The 19,801-nt window shown below is 54.2% G+C and overlaps 2 protein-coding genes across 8 annotated transcripts in view; one reads left to right on the forward strand and one right to left on the reverse strand.

The window, feature by feature from the left end:
* Positions 1 to 17,256, forward strand: part of Rusc2 (RUN and SH3 domain containing 2) — a 51,508-nt gene extending 34,252 nt beyond the window's left edge. For 4 of the 6 annotated variants that reach the window (XM_029533249.1, XM_029533251.1, XM_029533250.1 and 1 more), the window contains exons 2-12: positions 4,527 to 6,617; positions 11,732 to 12,373; positions 12,569 to 12,754; positions 12,846 to 12,986; positions 13,806 to 13,882; positions 14,043 to 14,217; positions 14,307 to 14,412; positions 15,098 to 15,144; positions 15,458 to 16,274; positions 16,363 to 16,500; positions 16,582 to 17,255. In XM_029533249.1, coding sequence (XP_029389109.1) covers positions 4,595 to 6,617; positions 11,732 to 12,373; positions 12,569 to 12,754; positions 12,846 to 12,986; positions 13,806 to 13,882; positions 14,043 to 14,217; positions 14,307 to 14,412; positions 15,098 to 15,144; positions 15,458 to 16,274; positions 16,363 to 16,500; positions 16,582 to 16,783 — 4,554 coding nt within the window. In that variant the 5' untranslated portion in view covers positions 4,527 to 4,594 and the 3' untranslated portion in view covers positions 16,784 to 17,255. Of the gene's footprint in view, positions 1 to 4,526; positions 6,618 to 11,731; positions 12,374 to 12,568; positions 12,755 to 12,845; positions 12,987 to 13,805; positions 13,883 to 14,042; positions 14,218 to 14,306; positions 14,413 to 15,097; positions 15,145 to 15,457; positions 16,275 to 16,362; positions 16,501 to 16,581 lie in introns of all 6 variants that reach the window. The other 2 variants (XM_021222042.1, XM_021222043.2) reach the window with 2 other exon arrangements.
* Positions 17,167 to 19,323, reverse strand: Fam166b (family with sequence similarity 166 member B). 2 transcript variants are annotated; one of them, XM_021222046.2, is made up of 6 exons: positions 19,223 to 19,323; positions 18,407 to 18,630; positions 18,137 to 18,333; positions 17,942 to 17,993; positions 17,667 to 17,864; positions 17,167 to 17,426 (listed from the first exon to the last, which is right to left on the reverse strand). In XM_021222046.2, exons 1-6 carry the CDS (start codon positions 19,282 to 19,284, stop codon positions 17,338 to 17,340), a joined length of 822 nt encoding a protein of 273 aa, XP_021077705.1. In that variant the 5' UTR covers positions 19,285 to 19,323; the 3' UTR covers positions 17,167 to 17,337. The 2 variants fall into 2 exon arrangements, with proteins under 2 accessions (XP_021077705.1, XP_029389112.1); XM_029533252.1 differs by lacking the exon at positions 19,223 to 19,323 and adding an exon at positions 18,804 to 18,881 and having other exon boundaries at positions 17,179 to 17,426.
* Between the last annotated feature and the right edge of the window lie 478 nt (positions 19,324 to 19,801).

Below are 19,801 nucleotides of genomic sequence, written 5' to 3' on the forward strand. Positions count from 1 at the left end.
ATGGACCAGGCTGGCCTCGAACTTAGAAATCTGTCTGCCTCTGCCTCCCGAGTGCTGGGACTAAAGGCATGTGTCACCACTGCCCAGCTGTTATTTTCTTAATGACTAATGATATTGCCCATCTTTTCTTCTTATTAACCACGCATATGTCTTCTTTAAAGATGCATCTCTTCAGTGATGGGCATGGTGACACTTCCTTTGTAGGCAAAGGCAGGTAGATTAATGTGACTTCAAAGCCAACTTAGTCCAGGGCCATCCAGAGATATACAAGGAGGCCTGTCACGAGAGAGAGAGAGAGAGAGAGAGAGAGAGAGAGAGAGAGAGAGAGAGAGAAGGGAGGGAGGGAGGGAGGAAGGAAGACAAAGAAGTTGTAAGAGTTTTTTTGTATAATTTGATTAGAAACCACTGTCAGACGTATTAGTTAAAAGTACTTTCCCCAATACTGTGGAGTGACTCTTATGTGTGTGTGTATGAGTGAATGCACGTCGACTTCAGGGGTCATTAATCGGGACCTTGGCTTTGAGACGGGGGTCTCTCGCTGGCCTGGGGTTCGCCAGGTGGGCTAGGCTGGCTGGCCAGAGAGTCCTAAGCAGTTACCTGTCCTTGCCTCCCCAGGGGTGGGTTTCCAGGTGTGTGCCACTGTGCCCTGCCCTTTTAATACAGAGTCTGGGGACCACACTCAGATGTCCATGCTTGCATGGCAAGCCCTTTACATCTGACCTGTTCCCTGACTCACTTTTAATTTTTGTCATGGTACCCTTTGAACACACAGCGATGACTGATGAGGTAGGAAACACAACCGTTGGGTTAGGTTTGCCACGGGTTACTCTCAAGTTGACAGTGGTCTCCATGGGTAGAGTGGGTTAGGTTTACCACGGGTCACTCTCAAGTTGACAGTGGTCTCCATGGGTAGAGTGGGTTAGGTTTACCACGGGTTACTCTCAAGTTGACAATGGTCTCCGTGGGTCGAGTGCTTACGTAGCACACATGAAGACCTGGGCTAAGTCCTCAGCAGATAAACTGGGCGTGGCGGTACATGCCTGTGATCCTAGCACATGGAAAGTGGAGGCAGGAAGACCAGGAAGCCACTGTCATCCTTGGCTAGATGTGGATTTGGAGGACAGCCTGTGATACGTGAGACCCTGTCTCCAATTTTTTTCTAAAGATTTATTTACGTATATGAGTACACTGTAGCAGATGGTTGTGAGCCTTCATGAGCTTGTTGGGAATTGAATTTAGGACCTCCGCTCGCTGCGGTCAACCCCACTCGCTCAGTCCCTGCTCGCTCCGGCCCAAAGATTTATTTATTATTATAAATAAGGACACTGTAGCTATCTTAAGATGCAACAGAAGGAGGTGTCAGATCTTATTACGGGTGGTTGTGAGCCACCATGCAGTTGCTGGGGTTTGAACTCAGGACCTTCAGAAGAGCAGTCAGTGCTCTTAACCGCTGAACAGTCTCTCCAGCCCCTCCATTTTTTCATTCTTTTTTTTTTTCTTCTGTAACTCTTAACCTTGAAACTTAGCTTAACTTCTCTAGTTTTTGCTTTTCCACATCCATGCTGAATATCATACTCAACACAGTAGCACTTACAAATCCCATAAAGGAGACTTCCTCTCAGAAGGCTTAATTCTAACGTGATTTAACATACATAATTGTAATGTATAATTATGTTTAATTATAACTTACTATAATTTTCCCTCACACATAGTTATTGTGCCGCAGACGGACTTTCCTTGGGTCCCCGATCTGCGTGGAACTGGGTCTCTGGTTTCAGGTGAGCGAGGATTCGGCGAATGTGGGGTGCCAAACAGACACAAGGAAGTGTGGTATCTGAATGCCCTCTGTCAAATCGAGCATCAGACTATTTATACAGAAGAAAATAGGGAAGTTACACAAAACAGAGGAATGCAAACATGGAAGGGCTGGCAGGAACCAACTGGGATAAAATTCAATGTTAACAGCTGGGATCAAAACAGCTCCACCTAAAGTCAGCTCAAAGTCAGTAGGGGGGGGGGGGCAAGGGCTTCATTCCTATAGTCCACCTTCCCCCTAGGCCACTGTAATGCTTGTGTATGGGTGTAACTCAGCTACCTGTGGTTCTAAGTATCTACCCTGGTTCCTCTTTAGATCACAAACTTCTTTCTTCCTAGAGAATGGTAAATTCCTATGTAGGGCAGTGGCTTAGCTGCCTAGACCAGGGTCAGCTCAAGGACTGATTGCCTAGGATCTAACATGGCTATGTACTAAGGGAAAGCACATGGATCTGTTTTCCAATTAAAGCAAGGACATTGGAGCATTTGTTATACAAAATGCCACCATTCCAGGAGACTGAGTTTCCGTGAACTTTTTGCCTCGGGACAACACCCAGGTTTTTGGGGCCTGTTGGCGCGCTTGTCACTACTGGAAAGAATGTAGCAGTTCCAGGGAAGCACATGGAGGATGCCACCATTCCAGGAGACTGAGTTTCCGTGAACTTTTGCCTCAGGACAGCGCCCAGGTTTTGGGGGCCTGTTGCGCCTGTCACTACTGGAGAATGTAGCATTATTGGACATTTGCATTCCCCTTTAATGCATTTCCTTAGGCATATGTAACCTGCCTGGCCCTTTACTGTAGTCTACAGAGGGAGCTTGGCCCTTTGGTCTAAATGAGTTAAACTTTAAGCAGTCAGTGCTGTCAAAGGTTCAGTTAAATGATTAAGAGAAAGTGAATGGGGGGGGGAGGTGGTTAGAGCCAGAGTAGGCAAAGGGGGGAGAGAGATTGATGAATCAGAAGAAATTGGTCTCGGGTTGTCTAGGAGAAAGGCCTGAGTCTGACGGCCCAGGCAAGGAAAGTTTAAGAGGTCATTTCTGCACAGGCCAAGAGACCAGAGGCCCTCACAGCTGACAGAACTTCAGCCTCTCAGAGGTAAAACTTGGATAAAGACTTTCCAGGAAATCCCAGTAGCAAAGGTTCTAGGCTACTGGTTTTCAGCCTATGCATAGTGAACCCTTTGGGAGTCAAACAACCCTTTCACGGGAGTCAAATATCAGGTATACTGCATATTGTTACGTATTAGTGCATAATGATTCAAAACAGCGAAATTGTGGTTATGAAGTAGCAATAAAAATAATTTTGTGGTTGGGAGTCACCACCATATGAGGAGCTGGATTAAAGGACCACGGCGTTAGGAAGGCTGAGAACCACTGCTCTAGACTAAAACAAACCCAAATCGGGGTACTTTAAAGGGTCTGAACCCTGACCTAAGCAAGCATCAGAACTGTGTTAGGCCCCATGTTTGCCAGGTCTGTGTAGGAGTATGACAGAGTGGCGGGCTGGGGATAAGAGCAGACACACACACACACACACACACACACACCCCGTGTAAGGAGAGGTCGATGTCAGCCATGCTTGTAGTTATCCAGTGTCCCCTCCACTGTGCTTATGAAGGACTGTAACAGTAGTGACACAGCTCTCAGACAACTGAGCCACCAACCAAAGACTACCCATGGGCAGGACTGAGGCCTCCAGCAGCTGTGCAGCAGCCTGGGTCTCCCAACCACTGAAGCGGAGGCTCTCCCTGAAGCTGTAGCCTGTGGTATTCCTGCCCCGTCAGCACTGCCTTGTCTGGCAGAGAGATGATGTACCAGGGTGGGGGTACTCCCATGGGGGCCCCACATTCTCAGAGGAGAAGGAGAGGGAGGACAAGGAAGAGGGACAGCATTTGGAGTGTAAATAAATAAAAAATCAATAGTAGCCCACAGTAATCAGAGGGATAAGGGTTCTTGGATCCACAGGGAAGAAGAGGGTGAGTGCTGGCGGTCTTTGGTCAACTGGTATGGTATGTTTTGAGATACATTTCTTACAAAATCATAGCTGATTTCTATGAGCATATGATACATGTCTAATTCTTTTCTCATCTGTAAACTTGCCCCCGCCATAGCTGTGCAGGCATCGCTGTCCCTTCCCTTAGCACTCACCAGACATCCTACATGGCTTTTCTTAGTTATGGGGTGTGTGTGTGTGTGTGTGTGTGTGTGTGTGTGTGGTAATTATTTACTGCTTAGAAGCAAATGGGAAGGCCTGAGAGGTACCCCGGCAGGTAAAGACACTTGCCACCAAACCTGGCACCCTGAGTTCACTCCCTGGGACTCAGACAGTGCAGGGAGAGAACAGAGCTCCCACGGGTTGTCCTCTGACTCCCATACACACACTGGGGCACACACAACCACACAGTAAATAAATGTAATTGTAAAAAAGGAAAAAGGAGGAACATGTCCCTGAGTTCTACACCCTCATACGTGGCATTAAAAGAGGCCTGGCCTTTTACTGGACCTGGATACACAGTGACCCTAAAATGAAGCAGGGCCCCTGGGCCTGTGCGGTGCAGAATGTGCAGATGTGCTCGTGTATGTTGTCCCAGAGCTCCGCCTTGACCCAGACCCTTTTATTCCACGTGGATTCTTGTCCATCTGAAAATAGTTTGGGGAAAAGGGCCTGTCCCTGATCTCCAGGGAGGTGACAATAGGTTCCCTTTCTCTTCCAGGTGTCAAGCTCTCCTGATGAAATGTGTTGTGCCCCACTGGGCTCCAGAGGCAGTATCTGGTGCTGTTGATGCCCTTGTTGGAACTTTCCAGAATGGATAGCCCCCCTAAGCTGACTGGAGAGACCCTCATCGTCCACCATATCCCCTTAGTGCACTGCCAAGTCCCAGACAGGCAGTGCTGCGGGGGCGCAGGTGGAGGCGGTGGGGGCACAAGAGCCAATCCCTTCTGTCCCCCGGAGCTGGGCCTCACCCAGCCTGACCACGACCTAGGACAAGCTGACTCCCTTCTGTACCCCAGCCTGCACTCAGCGCCAGGGGCACCTACACGGTCTTCAGACAGCGTCAAGAGTAGGAGTCGAGATGGACGAGGCCCCGGAGCTCCCAAGCGCCACAACCCCTTCTTGGTGCAGGAAGGTGTGGGTGAGACAGGACTCGGTGACCTGCATGACGGCAGCACTGGTGACAGTGTCACCCAGCAGTCCTTCCACCTGCACAGCGCCAGCCAGCCCTTCCATCTGTCTTCTTTCCAGCTGCCACCGTCCGGCCCCGGGCAGGGCAGGCCGTGGGGTGCAACGCGCAGTCGGCCTGGAGTGGTGGAGGGGCAGGAACAGGACCCAGCGACAGCCTTGGGGACCCAGTGCAGCACCAGCCACTGCTGCCGGCCAGAGCTGGAAGCTGAGAGGATGGAGCTGGATGAGTGTGGGGGACACGGGGGGAGTGGCAGTGGAGGGGGCGCCAGTGATATCTCTGGCTTTTCCTTTGAGCAAGAGTGGAAGATGAGTTCCGACGAATCCCCGAGACACCCTGGACGCTCCGGCTCGGGAACCCAGCACTGCCACTGCAGTAGTACGTCCAGTCAGTCGGAGGCGGCTGACCAGTCCATGGGCTACGTCAGCGACTCCTCCTGTAACAGCTCCGACGGTGTGCTAGTCACCTTCAGCACCCTCTACAATAAGATGCACGGCAGCTCCCGTGCCAACCTCAACTCTGTCCCTCAGTCCTGCAGCGACTCTTCCTTCTGCAGCCACACAGACCCTGGAGCCTTCTACCTGGACCTGCAGCCCTCCCCCGCGGAGTCAAGAATGTCTTGCGAGTCCCACCACCCTGAGAACGGGGACCGGGAAGAGGGCTGTGGCTGTCCTCACGCCTCATCCCCTGAGCTCGATGCCAACTGCAACGCCTACCGCCCACACTCTGAGCCCTGCCCAGCTGTGGCTGACCTCACAGCCTGCTTCCAGAGCCAGGCCCGCCTCGTCGTGGCCACACAGAATTACTATAAACTTGTCACCTGTGACCTGTCCTCACAGTCCTCCCCGAGCCCCGCCGGCTCCTCCATCACGAGTTGCTCTGAAGAACACACCAAGATAAGTCCTCCACCAGGCCCCTGCTCAGACCCAGACCCCAGCCAGCCCTCTGAGTATTACCTCTTCCAGAAGCCAGACATCCAGCCAGAGGAACAAGAAGCAGTGGGCTCCCCAGCAGAAGCAGCAGCCGCCGTGGGCCCCACTGTACTTGAAGGGCAGGTGTACACAAATACTTCCCCCCCCAACCTCAGCACTGGCCGGCAGCGCTCTCGAAGCTACGACCGAAGCCTGGAGCGCAGCCCCCCGGTCCGCCTGGGCTCGCTGGAGCGCATGCTTAGTTGCCCGGTACGATTAAGTGAGGGTCCTGCGGCCCTAGCTGGGCCCGCGTCCCCACCCAGAAGGGTTACCTCCTTCGCTGAGCTGGCCAAAGGCCGGAAGAAAGCTGTGGGCTCCGGCTCCCCACCACTTCGGGCGAGCGTTGGAGATTCTTCCCAGGAGTTCTCACCCATTCAAGAAGCCCAGCAAGACAGGGCGGCCCCACTTGATGAGAACACTCGATGTAGCCATAGCCTGCCGTCCCTGCCCTTGGGGCCAAACCTGGACCTCCTTGGCCCCGAACCCTGGTCCACCCAGGTTTGCCAGGGCTCCCAGTCCAGTGAGATGCCACTTCCTAGCCTCAGAGCTGCTGGGCAGGGACCCTTGGCCCAGCTGATGGATCCTGGGCCCGCTCTCCAGGGGAGCCCAGCCAACAGCCATACCCAGAGGGATGCGAGAGCTAGAGCTGACGGTAAGGAACTCGGAGAACAGCGCGATGTGTATATGCATTTGTTCCGTACCAGCCTGGGCCTCTCTTTCTGGTCCAGCACATGTGCTGCCCCTGGGGTGGGGACAGGGAGGGGAGAGTGCCGAGGAAATAGATCACTAGGACTTGGAGACTGGTGTCCCGGGAAACCGTGAAGCGATTACTGACAGAGACTAGGCATGTGGTCAGTTGCAGACATGCAGGGATTTGCTGGGCTTAAGGCATCTCCGGGGCGTGCCCAGCAGGGAAGCCACACTGGGTAGCAGTGGGTTTGCTCTCTGATCATTGATGGCAATCCTGCACTGAAGAGCCCGAGACCTAGGCTGAGTAGGTTGGCATGTGCCTCCAGAGGCTGAGGCAGGAGAGTTGCTTGAGGGCGGGCAGCCAGCGTGGGCAACAAAATGAGACCACTTCTGAAAGAAAAAAGCAAAGCAGAACTGAACCTTGACAGTTCAGATGGACTCCTAAGCCAGCAGCTTTATGGTTGATTCCATTTCGAGTAATTACTTTGTAGCAGGGTCTGCGCTGAAGTGGTGCTGCAGAGAGAAATCTGTCCTCCTGGGATTCCAAGGAAGGACAGAACAAAAGGGAAGAAAGAAACCATGCAAAGTAGCAGTGTAAGGTGCAAGTAGCCCAGAATATCTCTGCTAGTCTGGCATGTTAGGGGGCTCAACGGTATACATTTTAGCCTGGAAGAAAGATAAGGGTTAGGTTTTGTAGACTCTCTTCTAAGAACTTTCTAGGCTCACGGAAGAGCCCGTTGTACAACGCCCCACAGGCGCAGAGTCTGGCGCTTTCCAGGAACTGCAGTAGACTAATTTAGCAGAGCCTTGAGGGTGGGGGTGAACCACCGAAGGATTTTCATCAGGAGAGTGGCTGTGTTGGTATGGTATGGTTTGGTTTTCTGTGTGCTTAATGGCACATTTTGAGTTGCAGTTTAGAAAGCTCCTCGGTGGGATGGGTGGGAGAGGTGGAGAAGTGTCTTCCCGACAGGAGAGCCTGCCCTGTACAGTAGGAAGCCACCGGGTTAGGAACGGTAGTGGGCCTCTGTGAGTTCTAAGCACGCTGCTTTACTTCATGATCTCTCGCCCGGCCAGGGCTACAGAGTGAGACCCTGCCAGGGAGGGAGGGAGGAGGGGTTGTTAAAACTGGTCATCCATGAAGAGTGTGTGGAATTACAAAGTAAACAAGACTAGAACCAGGGGACGGACAGTGTGACTTAAGGGCTGAGCAGAGCAACCCTCAAGGTTGGAGATGAAGCTGGGCTTGTCAGGCACATCTGTAATTCTAGCATTTAAGAGGCGAAGGCTGAAAAAAATCAATCGGAAGTTTAAGACGGGGCCAGCGAGGTGGCCCGGCAGGTATAGGCCCTTGCGATCCCAGCTTGGTAACCCGAGTTCAACCCGTAGAACTTACGTGAAGGGAAAGAGCCAGCTTTGCGGTTGTCCTCCGACTCCCACACTTGTATGTGCACACGTACAGTGATCACTAAAATATATATTTCAGCCAGGCTTGGTGGCACACACCTTTACTCCCAGCACGCGTGAGGCAAAAGGGCTTGGTAGACTTTTGTGATTTTGAGGACAGCTTGTTCTCCAGAGCAAGTTCCAGACTAGCCAGGTCTGTATTGTCTAAAGATGTTTAAATATTTTAAAGGGGGTCTGGAGAGGCGGCTTGGTGATTAAAGCACCTTGCCAGGTATCACAGTCACCACCCTCGAAACTGCAGATGCCACCAATAACCTGGTAGCTGTGCAGCCTACCCATAACCCCAGGCTCAGGCGGCAGAGACTAGGGCTCCCAGAGCATGCTACAAAGACTGATCAGATGCAAGAGCTCTGGGTCTGAGGTAGATGGGCGATCAAGGAGGAGCCTCAGTGTCAACCCGGGGCCTCCACGAATACTCACGTATGCGCAAACGTGTGTACACACACATACATGCCACATAGCCAATATAATGAAACAAAAGGAGAGGAGAGGAGAGAGGAAGAGACAGAGGGGGGGACAGCAGCCACTAAAGCATTTTCACTAGACTCAAAAATTTAAAGAACTTTTAATATTTTTTAAAAATGTATTTTTCTTGGGTCAGGGAGACGGTTCAGCCAGTAAAGGCATTTGCCAATAGGCTCTTTGATCCTAGAGTCTAAATAGGGGAAGGAAAAATTTAACCCATGATTTCCGTATGCCTCTTCCCGTATACACACGCAAAATAAGGTTTACTGTATTTATTTATTTTTTTAACTATTTTGAGTCAGGGTCTTATGAATCCCAGGTTATCTTCAAACTGTGTAGCCAAGGATGACCTTGAGTTTTGATGCTGCTGCCAATGCCTCCTGCTGGGACTGCGGGTATGAACCTCTGGGTTGCTCAGCCCTTAGGGCTGACCCGGGCTTAGTACTTACTGGGCAGGCTCTCTACCAGAAGAGCTTCCTCCCGAGTCCCAGTGGGACGTCTCCGTCAGGGCAGCCTCCAAAGTGACCCTGTCATCCTGTGCACATTTTAAAACCAGTTGACAGTTGGTTGAATTTATCGATAGCCAAGGAAGAACCAGTTTGGACTTGACTGGAAGAAGCTGAGGCACCTCCTGAGAACCTGAGCAGCAGGGGACGGTGGTTGAGAAAAGGGATCTTACCAAATCTTGATAGAACAAAACCAATAAGGCCGAGGCCATTGTGAAATTCAATTTGTAAAGTGTCCTTGAGTTGATTTGGAGCGAGTAACAGATTGCAAAATGTGCATCAGCCATTTCCAAAGCCCTGCCCAGAGGTAGATTCGGGGGGGGGGCTCCCCTTGGAACACTGAGCACTGACTGGCTGCCCGAGGAACTCTGGATGCTACATTTTAAGAAGGAACCCAGGGACTGGGTGGCTTCCCAGGTACACGACACGTGTGATCTTTATTCTCTGAGCAACAGCCACAGAGAAATTCATTTTTCAAGAGAATCAGATTTATAGAAGGTAATTTGAGGCAGTGGAGACTAGACTGAGTCAGAAGTAGAGATCGTTCATTTAACTGTTCGGTTCCCGTGAAGTGCCTGGGGGCATTTGGTCCCGACATTTCTGGAAATCCTGTGAAGGGTAACAGGCAGCAAGCACGTTAAGAAATCCTTCCCCGACACTTTACAAAAAGGAAATGAAACGGGGTGAGAGGGCTGAGCAGGAAGGGGACTGAAGAAATCTCAGGCAGATCACAGCAAGGACGAGGCCCCAGGGCGTTAGTGAGTAGGTATGATTAAGGACTGAGCGCTGGAGGTGTGTTCGAGGAGTCAAGGAAGACAGGCTGTCCTCGGAGCACTGGGGTTGGCAGGGAGCGTGAGTCTGAACACTTCTCTCTGAGCCTGTGTACGCATCCCTCATGACCCTGATGATACCCTGACGATGGCTTGGCAAACCCTGACATCACTCACTGTGTGTGTGATGTGATGTGGTCAAGAACTTTGGCCCCAGAAACCGACTTTGGTTTGGGCAACATTCTGGGCTCTGCTATTTTCCCAGCTAAGTGACCTCAACTTGAGACAACGACTTAATTTAAATTTCCCTGATCTGTGTGTAGCAAGGTGGCTCAGACCTGTAACCCAGCCAACACTTAGAGGCTGAGGCAGGAGGATCAGGAATCCAAGGCCAATCTTAGCCGCGCAGCAAGTTCAAAGTCAGTCTGAACTACATGAGACTCTGTCTCAAAAAAAAAAACAAAAAACAAAAATAAGTTTCTTGATCTGTGGAGAAATGAATTCCTCCTGCTTCTTGTTGAGCCACGCCCAGGGTTTTAGGCCCTGGAAGAGTGTGTGGCGCCACCTTGTGTTCATTTAGATAGCTGCAGCATGAGCTGCGTTTTATTGCGCTAACAGTTCATTAACAAATACAGTGGCACCCAGCATTGTTCTTGACCTCAGTTTAGTTCTGGGACCTGTGATTTAAGGAATACTGGCCTGAAAAGTTGCCGAAAAAAAAATTCCCCAGAGTTGGAAAACATCCCTATTCAAAGAGAGCAAAAGTGGATTTTGAAGTTCCTTTTTTTTTTTTTTTTTTTGATTTTATACGTAAGTACACTGTAGCTGTCTTCAGACACTCCAGAAGAGGGCGCAAGATCTTGTTACGGATGGTTATGAGCCACCATGTGGTTGCTGGGATTTGAACTCCGGACCTTCGGAAGAGCAGTCGGGTGCTCTTACCCACTGAGCCATCTTACCAGCCTGATTTGGAAGTTCTTATGAAGGGATCATGGGAGAGATCAGGATTGTGAGTGCGTAGGGGTAAGAAGTTTGGCCGAGCCGGGCGTGGTAGCGCACGCCTTTAATCCCAGCACTCGGGAGGCAGAGGCAGGCGGATTTCTGAGTTCAAAGCCAGCCTGGTCTACAGAGTGAGTTCCAGGACAGCCAGGGGCTACTCAGAGAAACCCTGTCTCGAAAAACAAAACAAAAAGTTTGGCCGATTTGGCTACAAGTAAATACTTGTCTTACTGCTGAATTTGCTCAGAGACGGAGTGGAGTGTGTGAGTGAGTGGAGACAGCGCGTGGTGGATGGGCAGAGAGAGCTTGAAGTCAGCGACTTCTCGGCACTGACGCTGTAGGCGGTTCTGCCATTGACAGAACTGGAAGGTATCAGGAAAACCCGCGCAGAGCCGATAGACGAGAAGCGTCTGAAAGCTTCCCCCGACACGGCTTAGGAACAGTGTTTCTAGCCAGGCTGTGTTCATTTAAAACGAAAGCAAAGCCCTTTCCACAGCGGGATAGTGAAGGAGAGCTGGGTGCCGTGGGCTCCGGAGCCATCTGTGTGAAAGCCTGAAACACAGCCACCTTGGCAAGGGAGCACTTGCTCAGTGAGGTGAGCACCGAGCCTCCAAACACGCCTTGACACCTGCGGAGCTGACAAAGTTGAGAGGCAGAAGGCAAGCCAGGTCATAAAAACAAACGCAGGGCAGGCTCACAGGGAGGAGCAGCGCCCCCTCCTCAGAGGAGCTTGCCTGCCCCTGTTCAGGGCCAGTAGCCCAGGCTAGCCCATCGTCCCCATCGGGTATCACCGCTAGTTCCCCGTGGTTCTCCCTCCCGTTTGGGTTTCAGTGTCTCTCTGTCTCAGTCCTTCTCCATCGCTGTTGCTACAGGGGGTGGCACCGAAAGCCGACCCGTCCTGCGCTACAGCAAGGAACAGAGGCCGACCACCCTACCGATCCAGCCGTTCGTGTTCCAACATCATTTCCCCAAGCAGCTGGCCAAGGCCCGGGCCCTGCACAGCCTCTCCCAGCTCTACAGCCTCTCGGGCTGCAGCCGCGCACAGCAGCCTGCCCCGCTGGTCATCTCTACTGCTCAAGGCCCAGCCCCAGCTCCTTCAGGAGAGCCGCAGCCATTCACATCGCAGGCCACTGGCAGAGGCGCCAGAAACGCTGGGCCTGAACCAGAGACCTCGCGGCCATCGCCCCTGGGAAGCTACTCCCCAGTCCGGAGCGCCGGCCCCTTTGGGTCTAGCACCGACTCCTCTGCCTCTACCTCCTGCTCCCCACCTCCAGAGCCGGGAGCAGCAGCCGACAGTGTACCACCATGGAGCCATACCTGCCCTCCTACTGTGCGCCCTGCCACATCCCAGCAGCCACCGAAGGAGGACCAGAAGATTCCGACCTTGGCTGAGTACAGGCTTCATGGCACCGGAAGTTTGCCCCCTCTGGGCTCCTGGAGATCTGGCTTCACCCGGGCTGAGAGTCTGGCTCGAGGAGGTGGCGAGGGCAGCATGGCCTCCAGGCCCAACAATGGTACGAGCTTCATCCATGGCCCAAGCAAGCCTACAACTCCTTTGGGTGGGTTCTTACGCTTTCAGCGGGGGTCACGTCCACAGCGTCTGGGGGTGATTGACACGTCGGCCTAGCCCCAGCATTTTCCGCGGCCGCTGGGTAGCGATGAAATACTGGCTCCTTCTAACTTTTCCTCTCTCCTGCTTCTGCTTCCAGCCAACCACCTGTCCCCTCAGGCCCTCAAGTGGCGGGAATACAGGAGGAAGAACCCATTAGGGCCACCTGGTTTGTCAGGAAGCCTAGATCGAAGGCCACCGGAAGCTCGGCTGGCCCGCAGGAACCCCATCTTTGAGTTCCCCGGTTCTTTTGGCACAACCAGCCATCTGAATTGCCGGCTGAACAGTACGTGACCAAGGTCCCCTGGTTGTACCCAGGGCCAGCTGGGAAGGGCCTGGCCAAGAGCATCTCAGGATTTCTGTTTTCCTCTTTGCAGGTCAGATTACGAAGCCACTGTCGCTGACCTGTCCTGACCTACAGGACCCCTTCTCTTTAACCGAGAAGCCCCCCGCTGAGTTCTGTCTGTCTCCCGATGGCAACTCAGAGGCCATTTCCATCGACATACTTCAGAAAAAAGGTAACACATGGCCACACGCAGCCTGGTCCAGGGATCCCGCCATCCCGGCCTGTGGTGCCCAGTGTACCCTACTAGGTAATCCTTCAGAAGGCCTAGGTATTTAAAACCCCAAACACCAATAAGGAGCCCATGATCATTAGGGCAAGAGGTAGAAGTTTGTGTGGTGTCTTGAATGAACGAGGGCCACATATCAGGAACTTACGAATCAGGCCTCAGCCTTTTCCCTCACCAAATTAAGTACAATGAGAGAGACTGATAGGTAATTTAAAAATATTTCCTGGAGCCTGGCATGATAGTGTGTACCTTTAATCTGCCACTTGGGAGGCAGAGCTGGTGGATCTCTGAGTTCCAGGCCAGTTTGGTCTACCTAGTCAGTTCCAGGTCAGCCAGGGCTACATAGTGAGACCATCTTAAAAAGTTACCCATACGCAAACAGAGGCCCCAAGTGTTCTAACTGAAGACTGTAGTTGGACTGTGGGCGAGCATGTGGGTGACGGAAGACAAGGATTGACAGGAGCATGCCGGTCAGTAGGTTAGTGACCAGTAGCCCGGGAGCTACTTCAGGGTAAATTACCAAGTGGGCCAAGGGGCAGGAGCTTGGCCAAGAAGGCAGAGTTGCCGGTAGAGCCAAACGGAACGCAAAGGTCAGAGAGGGAAAGCCCTCCATGACGAGAGCAGCCGACCCCTCAGAGGAGGAAAGAACCACGAGAACCGTGGGTGGGGAGGGGCCACTTCCTCTTCCCCACCCAGGCGTCCGCCTCCACCAGGTGGGCTAGCGTCTCCCCAAGGGGACCTGCCACAGCCACTTCTCCCTCACAGGGCTGGTAAAAGCTGTCAACACTGCTGTGGACCTTATTGTGGCCCATTTTGGCACGAGCCGGGATCCTGGCGTGAAGGTATGCTGCTGCTGTCAAGAGCTGAGCTGTGCCCTGCAGACTCAGTCAGTCGTCGTCTCCCTCTGCTACTGGGGACGGAAGTGGCTGGGGGGACATCCAGAAGGGTCTGACTAAGACAGACCAAGGTGAGGCTTCTCACGGTTGCCCTATGTATCCGCAGGCAAAGCTGGGTAACAGCTCTGTGAGCCCCAATGTCGGCCACCTGGTTCTGAAGTACTTGTGCCCTGCAGTCCAGGCCGTACTCGAGGATGGACTCAAGGCCTTCGTGCTGGATGTGATCATCGGCCAACGTAAAAACATGCCTTGGAGTGTGGTCGAGGCTTCCACACAGCTAGGTAGGCACTAGATTGCAGCCCTGGGCTCCTGGCTGAGTGTGGGGCTGCAGAAGTTAGAAACGTCATCTCCAAACCCGCCTTCTTCCCAGGCCCGTCCACCAAGGTCTTGCATGGCCTCTACAACAAAGTCAGCCAGTTCCCAGAACTCACCAGTCACACCATGCGCTTCAACACCTTCATCCTTGGCCTGCTCAAGTGAGTATGTAGAGCAAGCAGCACGGAGTAATCCGCCAGCCCTGCCATAGCCAGCTCCGCTTCCTGGGGGGGCGGGGGGGCTGCCTGGAAGGAGACCGGAGGGGTGTCTGCTCCTCGTAATCCGCCAGCCCTGCCATAGCCAGCTCCGCTTCCTGGGGGGGGCGGGGGGGGCTGCCTGGAAGGAGACCGGAGGGGTGTCTGCTCCTCGGGATCCCTTTACCCCACCGAGGCGGGGCCTCTCCCACCATCAGGCCCCTCCACTTCAGAGACCATGGCCTGGCCTGTTTAGAAAGGAGCTGGGTTTCTCAGTGTTCGGGGTCTGCAAACGGTGATGTCTCAGCTCCAGCTCAGCTTCTGAATCCCACTTCAGACCTAATCTCACCTTAGAACACAGGTCCCAGCAGTGCGGGGTAGTGGTAGTAGCCCGGTCGTCCCCTTTGTCCCCAGCAGCCTGTCCCCTCAGTCAGTAGTCACCCTGGCTTCCATGTAGGCTGTCTCCATTCCAAGAATCGACTGACTTGTGAATCTCATGTTCACCCCACTCCCCATGACCCCAGAGACACAGCAGGGTGCACCAGGCAGCCCCCCCCCCCCCCCCCCCCCCGGCATAGATGTTCATCTGTATTCCTCCCCTCATCATCTGGCTGTGTCTACAACGCTAAACTCTTACCCTGTCTTCCTGCAGCACCCGGTCGCTGGAGTTCTGGTTTAATCACCTGTATGACCATGAAGGTAATGCCCGCAGCCTGCTCCGCCTTACCGCCTCAGTACAGGACACTGGGGGAGGACCACCCAGACTTTCATTCTCAGAATTTGGGACGTCTACTTGACTTAGAACCTTGAAGCAGCCGCAGGCTTAGGGAATCTGGCGGTTAGGGTGGCCGTGAACCCCAGCCTTCCTCTCTAACCTCAGAGCTGCTGTTTGGGGTGTGTGTGCACCGCACACTGTGCAGCCTTTGTGCAGACGGAAGCAGCGTCCACAGCCTGCGGGGATGCATGCGGTGGCTGCCCGGGTTGTGAGTGTGAATCTGTCCCTCTCTCTTAGATATCATCCAGACGCACTACCAGCCCTGGGGTTTCCTGCGGGCTGCACACACGGTGTGCCCAGGCCTCTTCGAGGAGCTGCTGCTGTTGCTACAGCCCTTAGCCCTGCTGCCCTTCAACCTGGACTTGCTGTTCCAGCACCGGCTGCTGCAGAGCGGGCGCCAGCAGCGGCAGCACAAGGAACTGCTGCGTGTGTCCCAGGACCTGCTGCTGTCCGCACACTCAACCCTGCAGTTGGCCAGGTCCCGAGGCCAGGAGGGCCCTGGAGACATGGACAGGGTGGCTCCTGGGGAACGGGTGAAGGGGGTGGGTGCCTCAGAAGGTGGAGAAGAGGATGAGGAAGACGCGGAAGAGGTGGCTGTGGCGGCGGGGAGCTCGGATCATAGCAAGTGGGCCGGAGGGGGTCAGGCTGGCTGGTGGTACCAGCTCATGCAGAGCTCCCAGGTCTACATCGATGGCGCCGCGGAGGGCTCTAGATTCCCTCGCAGCAACAGTGGCGGTGAGAAGAAGAAAGGAGTCGGCAGTGGGGGACCGTCCCAGGCTCCGCCCCCGCCGCCTCGGGAAGGTGTGGTAGAGGGGGCGGAGGCCTGCCCCGCCCCTGAGGAGGCCCTTGGCCAAGAAAGGGGCTGGCCTTTCTGGATGGGGAGCCCCCCTGACTCTGTGCTAGCTGAGCTGAGGCGCAGTCGAGAGAGGGAAGGGCCTGTTGCCCCACCAACGGAAAATGAGGAAGGGACTGCAGAGCCTTCACCTGGGGGCATCAAGTGGGGACATCTCTTTGGTTCTCGAAAATCTCAGCGGGAAGCCCGGCCCACGAACAGGTGAGAGTCACTGCTGGCATATATACTGGTATAGGGGTGTGGCGAGCCTGGTCTAAATCAGAACCAGAACCTGTCTGCTCTCCCCTAGGCTGCCGTCGGACTGGCTGAGCCTGGACAAGTCTGTGTTCCAGCTGGTAGCGCAGACGATGGGGGCCCGTCGGGAGCCCGAGCCCAGGGAGAACCTGCAAGAGTCGCACCCTCCAGCCGTGCCCTCCAAACCTCCGTGGTACGCCCAGGGGAATTGAGTGTTGGGAGACTGCCTGTTTACAGGGCTTCTCCGACCCCCCCCCCCTTGTTGTTTCTCCAGTGAGGTGCAGGCTCTGTGCCACCATCTGGCCACAGGCCCTGGACAACTGAGCTTCCACAAAGGAGATATCCTACGGGTGCTGGGACCAGCTGGAGGAGACTGGCTGCGCTGCAGCCGCGGCCCTGACACTGGCTTGGTACCTCTGGCCTATGTGACATTGACCCCAACTCCAAGTTCACCTCCTGGGAGCAGCCAAAACTGAGGCCTTGTGCATGCTGGTGGCCTCAGCGACCCTCACATCCCCCGAGACTCAGAGCCTGAGAGTCCTTCCCAAGCCCTCAGGCTTGGCTATGAAAAGTATGCTGAGAGCTGGGGCCGCGGATCTCTGTGCTGGCGCCTGCTCCCCGTGCTCAGTATTAATTACCCCTCCTCAGTGTCCCAGAGCTCCACCCAGGGAAGGAGGGGAGGGACACTCAGTGCTGGGCTGCCCAGTTTTCCTGGCCCAGAGGTCATTGGTGGGTTCACTAGGCCGAATGATAATGAAGGTGGTTATCAGTATTGGGGCCAGAGTCCTAAGCCCCCCCCCCCATGCTGTAAATAGGAGGCGACCTGCGCCTGGTCGTCAGAATAGGGAGGAGCCCAGGCTTCTGTTTATGTATGTATTTATTTATTTATTATTTATTTATTACACCTAATAATAAAAAGGTGCTCAGCCTCCAAACAATTTTTTGTGCCCTTCCCCGACCCACCTCTCTTCATTCCAAAAGGTTCACTGGGTTAGGTAGGATGAGAAGGGAGAACTTGAAATCCAGGTACTTAGGCCAGGAGCTGTTTCTGAGTAATGCTGAGGCCCAGAGCATCATGGGTAAGATGCCCAAATGTACCGCCAAACTGGAACTTATATCCTGCATGGCCAAGAGTCTGTCATGTATATAGCCAGAGGCATGAAAAAAGCAATTGCAGAGACTCTCCAAGCTGCCCTTTAAAATCTGCTCCCAAGTCTCCGCTGAGCTGCCTCAGAGTTTCCTCTCTAAAGCTAAATCCCAGGGTTGGACATCTCTGTGTCTGTTTATTCCGGTTCCCAGAGCGCCCCACCCGCGCGCACACACACCACAGTTTCCGGAGCCCCTCACGGGCCTTCTCACCTGGCACGTAGCCTCCATAGTGAGGTAGGAGACCCAGATTCTCAAACTTGGGCCTGGGAAGTGGGGAGAGAGGTTTGGGGTCCTTGTGCACCCTGCCACGTGTACACATCTGCCCAAATTCCTGCAGCGCCTGGTTGGTGAGCACAGGAAAGCTGGAGCCAAAGAGGAAGCGGGCACGGGGCACATAGCCCGTGAAACCTGGGGGCGGGGGAGAAGCTGAGTTAAGATGTCCTGGGGTCTCCCCTCACCTTTGGTCATTACCCACTTCCTCTCACCTGACATGAAGAACTTGTGGGGATCTGTATTATCCATGGAGTATGGGGAAGCCTGATGAGAGAAGTTAATGAAAGAAAAAGAACTGTAAGTTCAGGCGCCCCCGTAGACAGCTGGCAGCCAAGCCCCATGGCCCACGGTGCCCCCAGGCAAAGCACGAGCGCCCACCCCCACCCCACCAGCCTGCCCCATCTCACATGTGCCAGCTCCTGCTTCAGCGGTGGCTCCTCTGCCTCCGGCCCTTGATCTTCCTCCACCTCTTTCTCTCCCTTGGCTGCCTCTGGCAGTTGATGGCTCTCCTGCTCCCCGCGCCTTCGTGTAAATTCACTCATCGCTTCAGCCCAAACCTGGTTGCAGTTCTTGGCAAAAATGAACTGTGCCCGTGGTATAAAACCTGACGGAGAAGATGTGTTAGTTCACGGCACGGTCTCTTCGAAGGGGACATCCGTTCAGATCTCTATACAGACCTGTATACCCAGGGATTATGCTGGAGCTGAGTCTTTCATGCCCGCGCCTGGGAGGCAGCCTCCCCCTGGAGATCACAGGAGATCTTGGAGCCTGGATGGGAGGCAGAAGTGTGCGGTGGGCAGGAGGCCAGGCTAGACCAGGAGGGCCTCGGAGTAGCTGACCAGTCACCTGCCCATAGGTCTGGCCCATGCTGAACTGAAGTAGCGGGCAGTGTCCGGTGTACCTGCAGCACAGGACCCATCCCTTAGCTCCGAGACCGCGACCCTACCACCACCACCACCACCATCCTGACCCAGGCAGGAAAGCCCCGCTCTTGGTGTGCACTTGCAGCAAGTGTTTGTGTGTTTATTCTTAGATGGGGTCTCACTCTCCAGCCTAGGTTGACCAAACAAACACCTTCGATCCTTCTACATCCCCGCCCCATGCTTGGCTCACACGGGTCCAACCACTCCTGCCCCAGCTTGAGTCTGTAGGTCTTTATTTTGTTCTTTGTCTCTTTTACCTACTTGGGACAGGACCTAGTGCCTTGTGTTCTAGTCAATCATTAAATCACTGAAACTACTACATCCCTAACCCTGGGACGCGAATTTCTGAGCCCTCTGCCTGGGTGTCCAGTCCTTCCTGCTTTCACCCTGTTTCTATGGGGACTGCAACACAAAGCTTTGTTAGACCCGGCTCTCACAAGCCGCTCGATTCCCCTTTCCATACCACACCACTGACACCCCAGTTCTCATCTTGACCCCAGTGTCTAAGTGAACTGGCTCCTATATCCGAAGCCCCATTCTCAGAAGCAAGCAGGGGAGGAGGAGTCTTACCCTGGAATATAATGCGGGTTCTCAGGGCTGAGCCCTGGGGTGAAAGTGTCGACCACAGCCATGGGAACCGAAGCAGTTCCTTTTATTTCCCTTCCAGGAGGGACTCTGGGCCCTGTGTACTGTGTCCAGGGCTATGGGGCCGGAGGGAGGGGCGGGGCAGGAGGAAGGGGGCGGGGCCGAGGGTGGCGAATGAAGCCCCCCCCCCCACCCCGAGTGGGGATTGCAGTGGTAAAGCCAGCAGAGCTGGTGGAGAGGAGCTTCCTGGTCTGCCCAGAGCGGGTGCCGCCCTGTCACTTGGAGCAGGGCAGAGGCTGAGGGGAACAGCTGCGAAAGCCTCTGGGTGGCAGGCGAGGGGATGAGGCCTGCCAGGCTGTTTGGCTCTATCTCAAAAGATTTCCTGTTTAAGGTCCCTCCTGGCTGAAGAGCTTGAGTCCCGTCCAGAGGGAGATGGTGGGGGTGGGGGACAGGGCAATCCTGGAGATTCTAGGCGTGATCAGTAAGATAATGCACATTGCCAGGCGGTGGTGGCGCACGCCTTTCATCCCAGCACTTGGGAGGTAGAGGCAGGCAGATTTCTGA

This window comes from Mus pahari, chromosome 22 (genome assembly GCF_900095145.1).
Source record: "Mus pahari chromosome 22, PAHARI_EIJ_v1.1, whole genome shotgun sequence".
Classification (NCBI taxonomy): Eukaryota; Metazoa; Chordata; class Mammalia; order Rodentia; family Muridae; genus Mus; species Mus pahari.

Excerpts from the sequence above, each read along its gene's own strand:
- Fam166b (XM_021222046.2), bottom strand. The coding sequence starts at position 19,284 with ATGGCTGTGGTCGACACTTTCACCCCAGGGCTCAGCCCTGAGAACCCG. Across the intron at positions 18,334-18,406 it reads CATAATCCCTGGGTATACAG|GTTTTATACCACGGGCACAG; the intron begins GTCTGTATAGAG and ends CTTCTCCGTCAG. Across the intron at positions 17,865-17,941 it reads CCACAAGTTCTTCATGTCAG|GTTTCACGGGCTATGTGCCC; the intron begins GTGAGAGGAAGT and ends CCCCGCCCCCAG.